The 16585-nt window shown below is 57.6% G+C and overlaps 2 protein-coding genes across 5 annotated transcripts; both read left to right on the top strand.

Annotated features, from left to right (window-relative positions):
• The first annotated feature begins 2865 nt into the window (after nt 1–2865).
• Nucleotides 2866–10460, top strand: RENBP (renin binding protein). 2 transcript variants are annotated; one of them, XM_020891844.2, is made up of 11 exons: nt 2866–2971; nt 3275–3384; nt 3545–3620; nt 3797–3872; nt 4070–4242; nt 5608–5832; nt 6521–6602; nt 6830–7005; nt 7528–7659; nt 10129–10216; nt 10306–10460. In XM_020891844.2, exons 1-11 carry the CDS (start codon nt 2945–2947, stop codon nt 10437–10439), a joined length of 1299 nt encoding a protein of 432 aa, XP_020747503.1. In that variant the 5' UTR covers nt 2866–2944; the 3' UTR covers nt 10440–10460. The 2 variants fall into 2 exon arrangements, with proteins under 2 accessions (XP_020747503.1, XP_020747502.1); XM_020891843.2 differs by having other exon boundaries at nt 2893–2998.
• A 278-nt stretch (nt 10461–10738) lies between these two features.
• NAA10 (N-alpha-acetyltransferase 10, NatA catalytic subunit) lies at nt 10739–16471 on the top strand. Of its 3 annotated transcripts, none has more exons than XM_020891842.2 (8): nt 10739–10901; nt 11373–11471; nt 11902–11960; nt 12909–12954; nt 13042–13157; nt 13350–13394; nt 14489–14573; nt 15140–15469. In XM_020891842.2, the coding sequence occupies exons 1-8, from the start codon at nt 10881–10883 to the stop codon at nt 15374–15376; spliced, it is 708 nt and encodes a 235-aa protein (XP_020747501.1). In that variant the 5' UTR covers nt 10739–10880; the 3' UTR covers nt 15377–15469. The 3 variants fall into 3 exon arrangements, with proteins under 3 accessions (XP_020747501.1, XP_070319037.1, XP_070319036.1); XM_070462936.1 differs by lacking the exons at nt 10739–10901; nt 15140–15469 and adding exons at nt 10986–11101; nt 16155–16471; XM_070462935.1 differs by lacking the exon at nt 10739–10901 and adding an exon at nt 10998–11101.
• Nucleotides 16472–16585: the final 114 nt, after the last annotated feature.

Genomic DNA, 16585 nt, shown 5'->3' with positions numbered 1-16585 from the left:
CGACCTGCTGTGTTGCTGTGTCTGGGACTCCACGGAAGGAGGCTGGAGGCGGGAAGCTGGGCCCTGGGGGGCTCACAAACCATCCTCCTCCGTCCAGGAGTTTTTTGCTCCCAGAATTCTGCTTCCCTATTGCCTCCCACAGCCCAAAGGTTGTGCTGCGAGCTGTGGCCTTGGCAGCGAGCTGATCTAGGACCGGGTTGCCCCCAGAAGGTCCCACAATGGCAGCCGGAATGCAGGGCACAGGCCAAAGGGGCTAAAGGGGCCAAAGTTGTTGCTGACTCCCTGTGTGGAGGCCATGTTACCTCCCTCTTCTCCTTCACCACAGGACAGGGGGCAACCACCACCCTCCTTGGACCGAGAGCTCACAGCCCCTAGGACAGACCAGCATCACTGGAGGGACGCCCCTGTGGTCAGAGGGCACTGCTGGAGTAACTCCTGGCCTTGCTCTTTGTGCACGTGGGTCAGGGTCCCCAACTAAACAGTCCCACTGTTGGGTTGCAGTGCCAGGGCTAAGATGGTGGTGTAGCCAGGGGCAGGCAGGCAGCATCAGTCCTCAGTGCCAACCAGGACAAAGGCCCAGAGAGCCAAGTGCAGTGGCCAGGGCTTGGCACAGCCTTGGTGCCAGAGAGGACCAGTGAGGCTACTGCCCCTCTGACAGGGATGGGGCTTGGACACTCCTCTGGTACCAAAATCCAGCAGGTAGGGATGGAAAGTGGTCAACGCACAGTTGGGGGAAAAAAAAAAGAGACAATTCAAGTTTTAAAGACAGGACTGGGGGACTCAAGACCTCGAATCAAGTGCCCTGTTCCTCGGAGCCACATCACATTTATTTAGTGTCTTGGCAAACAAAGTATCTCTTGTGCCCTGATGAAGTCAGCCTCCTGTGTCCCTGGTCACATCTCCCATTTTATTACCTTAAACTATCTCTTATTTTCTTGTACAAGGGCTATCACCTAGCTGGAGTCATAGACCTGCATATGCCTTGGGAAAACATCTTGGTGTGTGCACAAGCAGTGTTCTGAACTTGTGCTGACCCGGCATTCCAAGGTCCACACTATGTTTTTCCTTAGCTTAGCAGGGCATGACGACCCCAACTCATGTACTTTTATTTGGGTTATGCTGTATTGCTATATTTTATTCTTTGCCCATGGGGTTTTTCTCATGGCTTAGAACAACAGGCGGCTGACTATTATCCCCTGCACCTCTCCACTCAGGGCACACCATGGCACCTCACCCCAGTGCATGCTCCTCTGTCCCTGGTACCCTCTCTGTTGGAATCATGGGGTCTTTGAGCATGGGGTCCCATTGGTCCCTCACCATGCCAACTCTGACCTGACTCAGAGTCCAGGCACCTCATGCCTCCGAGGGGCCCGGACAGGGGTGGTGGGGGCAGGCAGAGGCCCAGGGAGAGTGGTGGGCACATGTCCTTCAGGCTACAGCAGGGGGGGCAATGTCCAGGGGTGGGAGGATGTGGGCCAACTGTGGGGCAAAGAGTCTACCTGAGGGACTCCAGAGAGAAGTCATGGGGTGAGGAGCAACGCCCACTTTCACCTCGGGGTTGCCCCATGACCGACGGCCATGTCTGAGGCTGGAACTTCAGAACCTTCCCCGGAGCAAAGCTCATCCTTGGCTAGGCATGTTACAGGAAGGCAGGGGAAAGCTGGGTAGAAGGGATACGCCAGGAATAATGATGGGCATCTGCAGCTGGGTGGCTGATACCAAGCCAGCTGGGACCCCAGCCGGGACCCCCCCCCCCCCCCGCAAGCACAAGGTCACATGGGGGGCACACAGCGGCCACAGGGTGTGCTGACCTGCAGGGAGCCCATGGTCTCGTCGGGACAAGCACATGGTGCTCCAGGCTCCTGTCCCTGGGCTGCACAGATGAGGCAGAGGCCCAGTTACATCTCCGGCAAACAGGGCGCCCCTCCTCTGAAGCCCAAGCTTCCCCAAGCCCCCATGGGAGTCCAGGGTCCCGGAAACGGCCCCTCCACATAATTCTTCCATTGGCTGAGCAAGAGGAGGAAGTTTGACCTGCCTTCTTCAGAGCACCCGACATAATCGGACAGTCCAGAGAGGCAGACTGGGTGCTGGAAGGTCTGCCTGGAGAACTCCGGCTCTGAGGACCCTGCTCTTCACTTGCACGGTTTCCGCCTGACTGTCGAGCAGCATCTCTGAGGTGAAGAGGTCAGGGGCTGTGGAGTGGATTCCACAGAGAGAGGACTTGCCTGCCCTGTGGGGTCACAGGTCAGAGGGGTCTCAGCGTTCAGGCACTTCCAGCTGTCTCTTCTCTTGGACTTCCCTGGTGGTTCAGACGGTAAAGAATCTGCCTGCGATGCTGGAGACCTGGGTTCGATCCCTGGGTCAGGAATATCCCCTGGAGAAGGGAATGGCAACCCACTCCAGTGTTCTTGCCTGGAGAATCCCATGGACATAGGAGCCTGGCGGGCTACAGTCCTACAGTCCATGGGGTCGCCAAGAGTCAGAAGCGACTTCACTGTCACTTTTTCCTCTCGTGGGCACTTGGGCTCATGCCCTGCCCTGCCCTGCCCCGGGGGGGCCCCCCTCAGGCGGGGAGACGTGGCTGGAGGAGGGAAGACAGCCCTGAGTTCTCTCTTTACCTCCCCTCCCACCCCAATCCTAGAATGTCCTGCCAACTCACCTAGCACTTCCCACTAGGAGGGCATTAAGCGGAGGGTGCCCAGCAGAGGAGCTCCAGCGGCCTCAGCTTCCCTCGCGGGGGGCGGCGGAAGGGCCGCCCGGGGGGCGTGGCCGGAGGGTGGGGGCATGGCCGTGAGCCAGCCAAGCCCCGCCCCCGCTGTGGGTTCGGCCCCCGGGCCAGGCGGAACCTGGCGGGGTAGAGGTGGGTGGTGCTAGGCTGGGTCAGCTGAGTGACAGTCACGCGACCGCACTCTGCTCCGTGTGGCTTCCTGGAGGAGAGGGAGTGATGAGCCGGGGTCTCCGAGTGTGGCAGGCCAGTGCTGGGCGGCCCGGGCAAGGGGTGAGGGCTGGGGGTGGTCGGTGTTGTCCTGGAGGAGGCCGTCCAGGACGGGGGACGGGGACGGGGGGGTTCAGTCCCGGGGCCCATCTTGCTCAGGAGGGCAGACCTGCCTCGGGGGGCGCGGGGGGGAGCTTCCCGAGGCTCCAAGTCAGGCAGCCCTAGGGGGCCACTCGAGCCTGGGGTGACCTGCGGCCCCGGGGAGTCCACCGACGGGTCGGGCACCCGAGAAGATGGGGCGGCCTGTAGGGGAGCCTGTCTCCAAGTCTCTGTCCACAGGACATGGAGAAGGAGCAAGAGACGCTGCGGGCCTGGAAGGAGCGCGTGGCGCGCGAGCTGGATCGCGTGGTGGCTTTCTGGCTGGAGCACTCCCACGACCAGGAACAGGGGTGCGCGCCTCGCCCTTCTGGGGGCCTTGGACTGGGTTCTTCGCTCCTCTGGAGCCCCTGTACCTCACTCTGGACTGACTGCCATCTGTGGGGCGCCGCCCCCAGCCTCCATCCCCACCCCCATCCCCGCGAACTCGGCTAATGTCAGCGTGTCCTGCAGGGGCTTCTTCACGTGCCTTGGCCGCGACGGGCGGGTGTACGATGACCTCAAGTACGTCTGGCTGCAGGGAAGGCAGGTACGGACGAGGCGTGCCCGGGGGCGCCCGGGACTGGAACCGGCGCGCTGGGTCCTGCCTGAGTTTGCACACCGGTCAGGGATCGCGGGCTCACCGCCCTCCTTCCCACGGCCCTGAGGACGGCGGCTCCCCACTTGAGCCACGACCCCTCCGCTCCCCCCCCCGCCCCAACCCAGGTGTGGATGTACTGTCGCTTGTACCGCCAGTTTGAGCGCTTCCGCCGCCCGGAGCTTTTGAATGCAGCTAAAGCAGGTGCCCTCCCTCCCCGTCCCCATCTCCCCAGAGGCCACTCTCGGTGATCCCCGCAGCCACGCGGTACTCCCAGTTGCCTGCTTGCCAGCCGGCTCTGGAAGCCCCCCAAGGGCGCCCGGTGCCCACTGATGGGGAGGAAGGCACCGTTTGGGGCATCCCCAACGCACCTTCCAGCGCACCACCTTCCTGACCACCAGGTGGCGAGTTTTTGCTGCGTTATGCCCAAGTGGCACCTCCTGCAAAGAAGTGTGCCTTTGTGCTGACCAGGGACGGCCGCCCAGTCAAGGTGCAGCGGACCATCTTCAGCGAGTGTTTCTACACCATGGCCATGAACGAGCTGTGGAGGGTGACGGGAGACGCGCGGTACCAGGTGTGGGGGAGGATGGGCACGCTGTACATCTCCGTCCCCTCACCTTTGCTGGCTCCTGGCACCTGGGTGTGGGCCAGATCTGTCCTTAACATCAGTTCTTTCTCTGGGCCCACAGGGCCCAGGGCTGCCAGTCACACCCACTGTTACTGCTGTTATTGTCACTGTGTGTCCTCCTTCCCCCAGAGGCCCTCCCCCAACAACCCCCACAGGAGCCCTGGGCACCGTTCAGTTCAGTTCAGTGGCTCAGTCGTGTCCGACTCTTTGCAACCCCATGAACTGCAGCACACCAGGCCTCCCTGTCCATCACCAACTCCCGGAGTTTACTCAAACTCATGTCCATCGAGTTGGTGATGCCATCAAACCATCTCATCCTGTGTCGTCCCCCTCTCCTCCCACCTTCAATCTTTCCCAGCATCAGGGTATTTTCTAATGAGTTGGTTCTTCGCATCAGGTGGCCAAAAGTACTGAAGTTTCAGCTTCAGGATCAGTCCTTCTAATAAATATTCAGGACTGATTTTCTTTAGGATGGGCACAGAGGTGTTACCAAACCAGACTTGGGCCCATGTGCAGTGAAGGCAATCCACTGACACCAGGTGGTGGGGAAGGAAAGTGCAGCATTTATTCCAAAGGGACAGGGTAGGTCCTGCTCAAAACACCTTTCAGAGAAGGGTTTAGGGCAAAATCAAGGAGGAGGTTGAAGGGCACCTGATCGAGGGCACCTGATCGGCTTAGGAACATTCTTCTGATTGGCTGGTGGTGAGATAACCAGGAGGGAGTTACATGATCCACTTTCTGATTCCAATGGTCTGTGCTCTATGTGCCACTGGGCATCATGTACTTAAGTTCTTCCCCCTGGTGGGTGTTTTAGTTATGTGCAAAACAGCTCAAGGATACAACTAAGGATTTTATTTATGGCTCTTGGGGAAGACTTTAGTCTAAACTATTATTATTTTGTCTTGCTTGACTGTTTTCCTTTGTTTCTGCATTTCCTCACTTCTCTGATTAAATTTGCTCCTTGGAACTTGGAAAGGCCTAGGAGGCTAAAGCTTTTCAACAAACAAGAAGTGGGGGACCCTGGGGGATCAACTGCCTGCACACCCCCCCCCCCAGGTTCTGCAGGGTCCTGCTCAGAGGGACCAGCCCTGCCCTGGATAGGAGGGTGCTCCTCCCTGGCCCCCTCATCTTTCAAAGCTGACCTCACTGCCTGGGCACGGTCTGCAACCCCCAGCCCAGGAGCCCTAGCACCCAGCCCGGGGCCAGGCCTTGGTAGGGGTGTCCTAGGAGCTCAGCCCAGGGGACCTGGGCGGAACAGACTGGATGGGCTGCAGCCTCAGCCTGGGTCTCCCCTCACCCCTCCCCCCGCAGAGCGAAGCCATGGAGATGATGGATCAGATCGTGAGCTGGGTGCGGGAGGACCCCTCTGGGCTGGGCCGGCCCCAGCTCCCAGGGGCCCCAGCCTCGGAATCCATGGCTGTGCCCATGATGCTGCTCAACCTGGTGGAACAACTCGGGGAGGCGGACGAGGAGCTGGCAGGCATCTCTGCGGAGCTGGGGGACTGGTGTGCTCAGAGGATTCTGCAACACGTGCAGGTGGGGGCAGGAGGTAGACATTGGTTGCCAGACCAGCCCTGGGGGGCTGGGGCACAGGGTGACCACCATTCCCCACCCCCAGGCCCACACCCACCCCCGAGCTCAGTCATTTCCAATTCTTTCTGACCCTATGGACTGTAGCCCACCAGGCTCCTCGGTCCATGGGGATTCTCCAGGCAAGAATACTGGAGTGGGTTGCCATGCCCTCCTCCAGGGGATCTTCCCCACCCAGGGATTGAACCCAGGTCTCCCGCACATTGCAGGCAGATTCTTTACCATCTGAGTCACCAGGGAAGCCCACTCATGAGCCAGGGGTCTATTTTACAGATGGGGAGACACAGGGAGGTGTGGCCCAGAACCCTTGGAAAGGGTGGGGGAGGACCCCAGGGATCCAGGTGGGGGTGAGGGCAGGAGGGTGGGGTCCAGACCCCCAGGCCCATCAAGGAGCACGAAACCCAGACCCAGCTTCCTCCCAGGCCTCTGGACAGCCAGGTCGGCCCAATCTCAGTCTCCCTGTTCAGTGTCTTCTGGGGCGCAGGCCCAAAGAAAGTTCCAGACCCTTGGGAGGGAATCAGTTCCTCAAAGCCCCTCACCCACCCCTGCTAGCCCACCCAAGCCTGCAGATGGGGAGGGAGGGGGCAGAGGGGGGTGCTGAGCGCTGAATCCCCTTCTGATCCTCCCTCTGCAGAGGGGTGGGCAGGCTGTGCTGGAGAATGTGTCAGAGGATGGTGAGGAACTCTCAGGCTGCTTGGGGAGACACCAGAACCCAGGTGAGGGGTTGGGTGGGCTTCAGATGTGGGAACTGCCTGCCTCCCTCCACACTGGGCACTGAGGACCTGGCAGAGAAGCAAGGATAGGCCTGCCATGCTGGGGGGCACGGCTCAAAGCAGCCCCCACTGCTGGCAAGAGAGGAAGGGAGTCAGCATGCAGCGCATGGGGCTGGAGCCCCCTGCCTAGGGGAGACCACACTACCTGCCTTACCCTGAGCCCTCACCAGGCCACGCGCTGGAGGCTGGCTGGTTCCTGCTCCGTTATGCCATCCAAAGAGGTGATGCCAAACTTCAAGCCCACGTGATCGACAAGTTCCTACTGTTGCCTTTCCACTCTGGATGGGACCCTGAGCATGGTGGCCTCTTCTACTTCCAGGATGCTGATGGCCTCTGCCCCACCCAGGTGGGAATGTGCCCAGGGCTGTCCTCAACCCATTTCACAGAGGAGGGGGGCCCAGGGAGACCCCAGTGGTCCTCAAGCTCACACACACAAGGAGACACATGTCCCTTCATCTTGGAAAGGCTCACTGGGTGATTCTAAGCCATCAGCAGTGGGGGCAGATTTGGTCCCTTATGTTTGTGTGATTATACCTTGATCCCACTGAGGTCCACAGAAGGTGGCTGAGTTGGCCACCGGCAGGAGCTGACTGTCCAAGGGGCTCTAGACAGACCAATGAGACAGCCAGGGTTTGGATTCCAGGGCTCAAGGGGAGCCTGGCCCAGCCCTGCCCTTCCGGCTCAAGAAGCTAGTGCCAATCTGCCGGGCAGTCAAGGCCTCCATAGTTGTCCATGCCACAATGAAGCTCCAAGTGCCTGGGCCAGATGGAGTCTTAGCCAGGGCCTGAATGATGGGGGTGACCTTCCTGCTGAGAGGGGTGGCAGAGGGCGGTACCCAGGCTTCCAGATGCCTCCTCTCTGTTCCCAGCTGGAGTGGGCCATGAAGCTCTGGTGGCCACACAGTGAAGCCATGATCGCCTTCCTCATGGGCTACAGTGAGACTGGGGACCCTGCCTTGCTGCGCATCTTCTACCAGGTGGCCGAGTACACCTTCCGCCAGGTAAGTGCTACTTACTGGTCTCAGCAAAGGTGTGGAGACTGCAGACCGGGCGGGGAGGGTGAGTCTTCCTACACATCCCCCGCTTGCCCCTCAGCAGACATGGAGGTCCTGGCCCCAGTACCCTCTGTTGAGTCAACAGAGCAGCCCCTTCCCCACTGGAGCTCACATTTTGCTGGCAGTGGGACTGACCATAAACAAGTAAACAAGCAAACAAAGATGGGGATGAGAGCTCTGGGAAATACAGCAAGGTCAGGGGGCTGGGGGGGTGCTGATGGGAAAGAAAAAAGCTGGAAGGGGTGCTCAGCAAAGAGGGGTCAACCTGACTCTGGGGTTCATGGGTGCTGGGGCTTTGGGAGGGGAGGCCATAGGGCCCCAGGCCAAGGCAGGGAGATGGCGTGGTGGCTGTCATCCTGGCCAGTGAGCAGGGGCCTGACCTGGGGTGGAAGATGCAACAGGAGCAGGGCTCAGAGACTGGTTGAGTGGGAGGAGTCTGAACTGGCCACAAGTGTCTGGGTGTCATAAGGATATAGATGATATATACTGAGAGCCACGAGGCAAGGTGAGCTTTGAGGACAGAAAGAAAAGAGAAGAGGGAATAGGAGGGCCCAGCAAAGGAGACAAGAATCAGTTGTGAGGCAGAAAGGGAGCCAGGGACACCCCCCAGCACTAGAGACCTGAGTGTAATGAGTGGAGTGATGACCTGTGCCAGCCATGGCTGAGAGGCACCTTGGGGGCTGAGCCTGAATGAAGGAAAATTCCCAATGTGTTTCGAAAGCCACAACTCACTCCATCAGTAAACCCTAGGACAGCAGGGATTACAACAGGGGGTCTTACTTGTTGGTCTGTGGGTTTTGTGACCTGGGAGAAAACTCTTTCTTTACACTAACCTCTAATTGAAATCCAGTATTTGCTTCCATCATGAATGAAAGCACAGTGGTATTAGCAGTGTCTGACTTCATCACCAGTAGACATCCCAAATATGTTCATGTTACATTGTAGTTCGAGGGGCATCTCCCAGTATTGCACACACTCATCATTACTTCCAAACACAACAGTCACAAGACCCGGGGTGATGTAAGTTAATATTGAATGCATTCAAAAGAACCTGTGTTCAAGACCATCAGGTTTAACTGCATAAAGTGAAATTTAAGGAATAAATTGTCAAGAAAGAGAGATGGCCATCGAACAATCAGGAAACTTATAAACAGATCAGTCATTATGCACTGATCATCATAACAGAAGACAGGAAATTCAGACATCCACAGAAATGCCGGACAGGAAAACAGTTCAATCTGTCCGTGTCAGATCAAATAGTTGAATAATAAGTGAGGACATGAGCAGTGTCACTGGAAAGATAGAATGAATAGATATAGAACTAGTGTTAACTGCCAAGAAGAGGAGTAGACATATTCACAGGTCGACATTTAAAAAGACATTTTGATAGTGTACTTCAGTGTCACTGACTTCTTCCACAGTCCTTCTGAGAAGGGATTCCACTCAGGTCTCTATCTGGGGAGGAAAGAGAAGGATCTAGGCCAGGGCTCTGGAGTCTACCCTGGAGCATCTGCAAGGAACTGTGGGCAAGAGAGAAGAAATTCAGAATGGGTCAACACAGCTGCTGGGCAGGGTCAGGCTTCAGGGGGCTCTAAGGGAGAGGGAGATGTGTTTGGGACCTGTGACAAGCAAGGCTGGAGTCAGCTCAGTGCTAGATATCTACAATCTCATCAACTGGAAGACAGGCCTGTGAAGCGGAGAACAGGAACTCAAAGGGAATCATCTGTTAGAAAGTTACATGACAGGTCAGCACTTCTTTCTTTAAATCAATTCTGTTGAAGTGCAATGAATATTTTAAGTATCCATTTTAAGTATTCAGTTCACTGAGATATAGCAATGTATATATCTGTGTTTAGTACCTAAGTTGTATCTGACTCTTGTGGCCCAATGGACTGCAGCCTGCCAGGCTCCTCTGTTCATGGGATTTCCCAGGCAAGAATACTGGAATGGGTTGCCATTTCCTTCTCCAGGGGATTTTCCCGACCCAGGGATCAAACCCAGGTCTCCTGCATTGGCAAGCAGGTTCTTTTGCACAGAGCCACCAGGGAAGTCCCATATATATCTGTATAACTACCAGTATACTCAAGATACAGAACTGTTCATCATACCCAAGCAGGGTTCTTTAAAAATTCCATCTTGCAAGGTTTCATCTCACAGTCAGCAGCCCCTTTCCAAAGTGGGGTATCTAGGTGCCCACTTCGGCTGCAGAAAAAGGAAAAGAGAAAGCCCTTTGTGTTCATATTTGTCCAGGACACGGGATCTAACAGCACTGGTTCTGTAGTTATGGTATCTGGGATCTGCCTGGGGTCTGATCCCGGGTAGCACTTTAGTGGGACGGGTGAACACTTATTCCCCAGGCGTTTGGCATCTGGGCAGCTCCTGCCGGTGCTGCCTGTCACTGCCTTGTTATTGCAGTTTCGCGATCCAGAGTACGGGGAATGGTTTGGCTACCTGAACCGAGATGGGAAGGTCGCCCTCACTATCAAGGGGGGTCCTTTCAAAGGTGAGTGGGGGACAGGGTGGAGCCGCAGGGGCTCAGGGCACTTAGCTGTCCCTAGCCCTCCCAACCCGCTGTCCCGCCTCTCCCCGTAGGCTGCTTCCACGTGCCGCGGTGCCTTGCCATGTGCGAGGAGATGCTGAATGACCTGCTGAGCCGCCTCGCTCCTGCCTCGGCCCTCAGCGCCCGGCCTCCGCCCGCTGGTTCCGCCCGCCTGGGTGCAGAATAAAACGAAGCCTATTACACTGTCTGTGTGTGTGAGCTTCCGTGGGGTTGCGGGAGTGGGGGTAACGCCCGCCGCCTTTGGCTGGAGAGCACCTGCTCGCCCGGCCAGTGACCCACCCAGAGCGCTGGAACCTCCCACCTTGACAAGAGGCCCGCCCCGCGCCGGGGCTCGCCCGGCCATTGGCCCGCCCCGTGTAGACGCCCCGCCCTGCTCTTGGAGCTCCCTGCGCATTGGCTGAATACCTAGGAGGGTGGGTCCGACAGCGCGCCACTTCCGGCCGGTGGCCGGGCCAGGCGCGCACCGCCTCTTCCGCCGCCGCCCCCGCGATCCGGGACCTAGCTCCAGCCCTAGCCGTGGCCTGGCAGCCCCGGTGTCGCTCCGGAGCGCGGCGGCAGCTGACTGCGCGTTCACGACCCGCTGGGAGCCGCGAGCTTCTCCGCCGTTATGAACATCCGCAATGCGAGGGTGAGGGGCAGGGTCCGGAGACGGTCCGCGCCGCGTGGGAGCGGGGCCTGGTGGCCGCGTGCGCATGCTCCTAAGGGGCCCGGCCGAGCCCCAGGGCCGGCCGCCTGGAGCGCCTGCGGCCACCCGGCACGAAACAGTGAAGACCACCGTTCCCATGGGGTTGGCCCTCCCCACAGATGAGGCCAGGGGTTCAAGGCCGGGTTTGTGAACCCCTTCTTTCGGGGATGTTGGGGCTCCGTGGGGTAGTGTTGGGGAGCTTCCTGGCGCTCACGTCCCTTCCTGGAACCGTCAAGTTTTTGCCCGGCAGCTCTGGGCCAGGCCTGTGCAGAGACAGATAGTCCCAGCTCCCGCCCAGATCTGGGGGTGGGGGTGGGGGGGTCGGTAAGTAGACAGCGAGCAGGGCTCCAACAGAACCGAGGCCTACTTAGTGCAGCCCCAGGCCTGATCGCATTCCACTGCCCTCCCTCGCAGCCAGAGGACCTGATGAACATGCAACACTGCAACCTCCTGTGCCTGCCTGAGAACTACCAGATGAAATACTATTTCTACCATGGCCTATCCTGGCCCCAGGTGGGGCGGCTGTTGAATTTGGGGACTGGGTCAAGGAGGCCAGGGAATTCCCACCCTGGGTTGGCTGAGACCATGAAGAGTCCGGGGTGGGGGGCGCCTGGGTGAAGGAGGCCCTGAGGGTTGGCTTCAGCTGAGGTGGCTGGGGGTGGAAAGGAGGTGCCTGAAGACGGGAGATGAACAGGGCCAACCTAGAAGGAGAATTACCACCTGTCTGCCCACCTCTTCCTGGTTAAGAACAAGGGGCACCATGTGGTATGGGAAAACAAGGCCACCTTGCCTGGAGGTCAGGAGCTGTCACTGAACTCCACCCTGGGCTGCTGTCCATCATGGCCAGGGCAAGAGACAGGCGGTTTGACCAGGTGTTTGCTAAGGGCTCCTCCAGCTCTGATAGAAACTTGTTTTCTGCCTCCTTTTTCCTTCTGTCTTCCAGCTCTCATACATCGCCGAGGACGAAAATGGGAAGATCGTGGGGTACGTCCTGGCCAAAATGTGAGTCATCAGGAACAAAGAGACAAGACTGGCGCCTGACCTGCGGGTGGGGGAGGAGGGACACTGACATTTGCACATGTCTGATGGAGGCTGCCTGGGTTGGGTTTTTTTTTTTCTTTTTGAAATGAATAGACTGTTCTTTAGTTCAATTTGAGCTTTAGAGGAAATGTGAGTGCAAAATACACACCCCTCTCACATAACTCCTCCCCTGTCTTCCCTGGTTGCCTCTCTTACTAATATCTCCTTGTACATCTGTTACAATATTGCTACATCGTTATTAAAGTCCATAGTTCACAGTAAGTTTCATCCTTGGAGTCATATGGACAAATGTATAACAACATGTGTTCACTTCTATAGTATCACACAGAGTAGTCTCACTGCCTGCCGAGTTTTCCGTACGCCACCTGTTCATCCCTCCTCTCTCCCCAGGGAACCACTGATCTCTTCACTATCTCCATAGTTTTGCCTTTTTCAGAACATCCCACGATTAGAATCATACAGTGTGTGGGCTTCCCAGGTGGCTCAGTGGTAAAGAATCTGCCTGCCAATGCAGGAGACACAGGTTCGATCCCTGGGTGGGGAAGATCCCCTGGAGGAGGAAATGGCAACCCACTCCAGTATTCTTGCCTGGAGAATCCCATGGACAGAGGAGCCTGGTGGGCTACTGTCCATGGGGTCACAAAGAGTCAGACACGACTGACTGCGCACGTACCTCAACATACAGTATAGCCATTTCAGACTGCCTCTCAGTCTTTTGTATTGAAGTTTCCTCCATGTCTTTTCCTGGCTTGATAACTCCCTTCTTTTTAGCACTGAATAGTGTTCCATTGATACTGCACTTGTCTTTTGTCTGCTGCCTGGGGTCTGGAGAGCCCTGACTCTCTCCCCTACCCTGGGTCTGGGGGTGCTGTGGGGTTTGCTCCTATCTTCTCTTTCTTCTTTCTCTAGGGAAGAAGACCCAGACGATGTGCCCCATGGACATATCACCTCGCTGGTGCGTAGGACCGCCCCCCCCCCCAGGCTCTGGTGGGCGTGGAAGTTAGTTGGAGCCACCTCTGAGGTCCCACTTTTCTGCCCCCAGGCTGTGAAGCGTTCCCACCGGCGTCTTGGTCTGGCTCAAAAGCTGATGGACCAGGCCTCCCGAGCCATGATCGAGAACTTCAATGCCAAATATGTCTCCCTGCATGTCCGGAAGAGGTGGAAGCCGGGATCAAAGGAAGGGGCGTGGGGGCTACTGTCCTGATACGGGTCCTGGGCTGCCTTGGCTTTTGGAGAAGACTGGGAGGTGGAATTCGTGGGGAGGGGGGCTGGGAGGAGGGGCAGGACCTGGACGTGCTGTCCCTGTCTGGCCTGGTCTGTAGAGCTCAGCAATGCCTTGTTCCCCTACAGTAACCGGGCAGCTCTGCACCTCTATTCCAACACGCTCAACTTTCAGTAAGTAGATCTAGATGTTTCTAGTGGGAATGGGACAGTCCCCAGGTCTGGCTTGCCCAGGTGGCTGAGATGGGCTGAGCTACCTTCTAGGCATGAGGGTGGGTGGCAGCTGGAGCTAGGGACAGGCTGTGGCCTCCACTTGGAGACAGTGACACCTACCTGCCACCGTCTGCTTGAGACGTGTTGTGGGTCTAGAGGACATTTAGTGTTTCTTGCTGGGCAGAAGGCGACTACCTGCTGCTGGTGGGGGCCAGGTGAAGGGCAGCATGGTGAAGGCGTTCAGAAGTAGAGACAAGGACCCAGGACAGGAACAGGACTGAAAGTGACCAGGCACCTAGAAGCATCTCAGCAGAACCAGAAGAAAGGGTAAACCAAAGCACATTGGTGCAGGAAGGGTGCAGCAGAGGGGTCTAGAGCCCTGGGTGTCCTAGTGGGCGAGAGCAGTCCGCTCAGTGTGCCCAGCAGAGGACACAGAGAGCCTGGCCAGGAACTGCCCTGCCCAGGGCGTTGTGGTGAAAGCTGCTGGGATGGGCTGTTTGTGGAGAGCCCACTGAGACAGCCTTAGCTTCAGCTTGCTTAAGGAAGGGAAGGACCTACGGGCTGGGCATCTGAGGATCTCTGACCTGGATGCAGACGCCCCTGCTGGTTGACAGTTCCCGGGTCTGAAGGCTGGCGGGGCCTTTCTGGGCCATCCAAGAACACCAAGAACAGAGGCCACAGCACACACACCCCCCATTTCCAACTGCTTGGCATGGGAGGCAGCCAGCCATGTGTGCCCAGGAAGTGACAGGGAACTGGGCAAGGAGGGGGAGGGTATTGCCACATTCAGGGGTGACGGTTCCCAGGAAACCACAGACACAGATCCTTAGGAGCCAGGAGCCATGTTAGGGATGAGGGGTGGTGGCAGGATGCCAGGGGTGGGAGGGAGTCCAGCTTACTGTTGGAGAAAGCAGACAGAAGGCCATGTTGGAAACATCTCCAAAGGGCCTTTGGGGGGGCACTGACACCCTGTCCCACTGGCAGATGGCAACAGAGGGTGGAGGAGAATTGCCCCCAACTCGGTTTCTCCTCCTCTCCACCCCCCCCGCCCCCAGGATCAGCGAAGTGGAGCCCAAATACTACGCTGACGGGGAAGATGCATACGCCATGAAGCGGGACCTTACCCAGATGGCCGATGAGGTGAGTCCAGTGGGGCCAAGGCCACCGGCCCCAAGCAGGCTGAGCGGGGTGGCCTGAAGGAGTTGGAGGTGTCCTGGTCCTCTTCACCTCAGCTGACAGGTGGGGAGCCGGACCTTGGCGGGGCTTTAAAGAAGGCTGTCATTGGGCCAAGACTCCATTTTCTGAGGAGGAGGCCTGTCCTGCCCAGAGGCTGCTGTGACAGGACAGTGGGGAGGCATCTGGACGTGCTGAGGCGCGGGGCTGGGGATGGCTGCGGCTGGCTCCAAGGCTGAGGAGACAGTCAGGGTTCTGCCCAAGGCTCCACAGGGGCTGGGGCCATTCAGAGGGCTCCACAGCAGCCGCGTGAGGGCGTATGAACACCTCCACTTCACTGAAGAGGAAACAGGCCCAGAGGGGGCAGTTGCCGGGACTAGCCCTGGGTCTCCCAACGCAGTCCTATGTTTCCTGCCCTGCCTGCCCCGCCCCCCAGCAAGGGACCAGAAACAGGCCTTGGGAGCAGACCCTCGTGGTCTAGAGACTTAGGCCCTGTCTCCTTCCTCCCGCCTCTCCTGGGCTTCTGGTGGCAGCTGAGGCGGCACCTGGAGCTGAAGGAGAAGGGCAGGCATGTGGTGCTGGGCTCCATCGAGAACAAGGTGGAAGGCAAGGGCAACTCGCTTCCGAGCTCAGGGGAGGCCTGTCGTGAGGAAAAGGGCCTGGTTGCGGAGGACAGCGGTGGTGACAGCAAGGACCTCAGCGAGGTCAGCGAGACCACAGAGAGCACCGACGTCAAGGACAGCTCAGAGGCCTCTGACTCGGCTTCCTAGAGCCCACACCTGCTCCCCTCCCTGTCCTGGCCTGCCCATCCCATCCTCACCGCAAGAGGTTTCACAATAAACTTCACCCAGTGGCCTTGGGGAGTTCACGTGTGCGAGTGTGCACCTGTTGGGTGGTGTGTGGATGCCCCACTCTGGCTCTTGTGTTCCTCTGGATGTGGACCTCACAGCCTTTTGGCACAGTGTGTCCTGCAAGCCCTCCTAGAAGGGAAGAGCTTTGTCAGGGCTTTGGAGAGGTCTGATGGCTTGGAGCCATCTTTGGGTCTGGGAGGGTGGAGGAAAGAGACTCTGGAGTTCTGGAAGCCTTCTGAGCCTTGCTGTGCTGCTGCCCTGCCAGGCTCCAGATGTGGGAGTTCAGCTGCTCATTGACCTTATCTACCATCTCAGTAGTGACCCAACCAGCTCCCCAAGCCCTGGCAAGTGTCCTTGATTCCTCCCTCCCCTGCAAACTAAAAGATCTGCCAATTTTGTGTGTTTGATCACTGTGATACCCCTTGAATCTCCTTCCTAACGGTTTTAGATTCACAGAGGTGAGCAGATAGTACAGGGTTTCTGTGGATGCACGCCCCCCCCAATTTCCACTATTAATAACATTTTGACCTTTCTTTTTTCTTTTTAATTGGAGGCTAATTACTTTATTATAAATAACATTTTGTATTCTTACATTTGACCCAATACTGATACATTATAACTATAGTTCAGGGTTTACATTTCCTTCTGCATTGTACACTCTGGGTTTTGACAAATAACATCATGTCATTTCATGCAGAATGCTGCTGCTGCTGCTGCTGCTAAGTCGCTTCAGTCGTGTCCGACTCTGTGCGACCCCATAGACGGCAGCCCACCAGGCTCCCCAGTCCCTGGGATTCTCCAGGCAAGAACACTGGAGTGGGTTGCCATTTCCTTCTCCAATGCATGAAAGTGAAAAGTGAAAGTGAAGTCGCTCAGTCCGACTCTTCGCGACCCCACGGACTGCAGCCCACCAGGCTCCTCCGTCCATGGGATTTTCCAGGCAAGAGTACTGGAGTGGGGGTGCCATTGCCTTCTCCATTCATGCAGAATAGAAGCCTAAAATTTGCTCCAGTACCTTTCATCCCTGCCATTCCCTCTGGCTGCAGCACCATTGTTTGCTGCCCCTCCTCCCTGGGCGGGCTGCCTGGGCCGCCCACCTCCCAGCGGAGCTCAACACTCCTTACCTGT

The sequence above is a fragment of the Odocoileus virginianus genome, unplaced genomic scaffold, assembly GCF_023699985.2.
Source record: "Odocoileus virginianus isolate 20LAN1187 ecotype Illinois unplaced genomic scaffold, Ovbor_1.2 Unplaced_Scaffold_18, whole genome shotgun sequence".
Lineage (NCBI taxonomy): Eukaryota > Metazoa > Chordata > Mammalia > Artiodactyla > Cervidae > Odocoileus > Odocoileus virginianus.
Note: the sequence above shows the minus strand (reverse complement) of the source record. Positions and strands in the feature narration are given on the sequence as shown.

Coding starts and splice junctions, on each gene's coding strand:
- NAA10 (XM_070462935.1), top strand. CDS start 11,078: ATGAGGCCAGGGGTTCAAGGCCGG. Junction 11,472..11,901: donor ATGGCCTATCCTGGCCCCAG/GTGGGGCGGCTG, acceptor TCTGTCTTCCAG/CTCTCATACATCGCCGAGGA. Junction 11,961..12,908: donor GGGTACGTCCTGGCCAAAAT/GTGAGTCATCAG, acceptor TTCTTTCTCTAG/GGAAGAAGACCCAGACGATG.
- RENBP (XM_020891843.2), top strand. CDS start 2,945: ATGAGCCGGGGTCTCCGAGTGTGGCAGGCCAGTGCTGGGCGGCCCGGG. Junction 4,243..5,607: donor CGGGAGACGCGCGGTACCAG/GTGTGGGGGAGG, acceptor CTCCCCCCGCAG/AGCGAAGCCATGGAGATGAT. Junction 7,006..7,527: donor ATGGCCTCTGCCCCACCCAG/GTGGGAATGTGC, acceptor CTCTGTTCCCAG/CTGGAGTGGGCCATGAAGCT.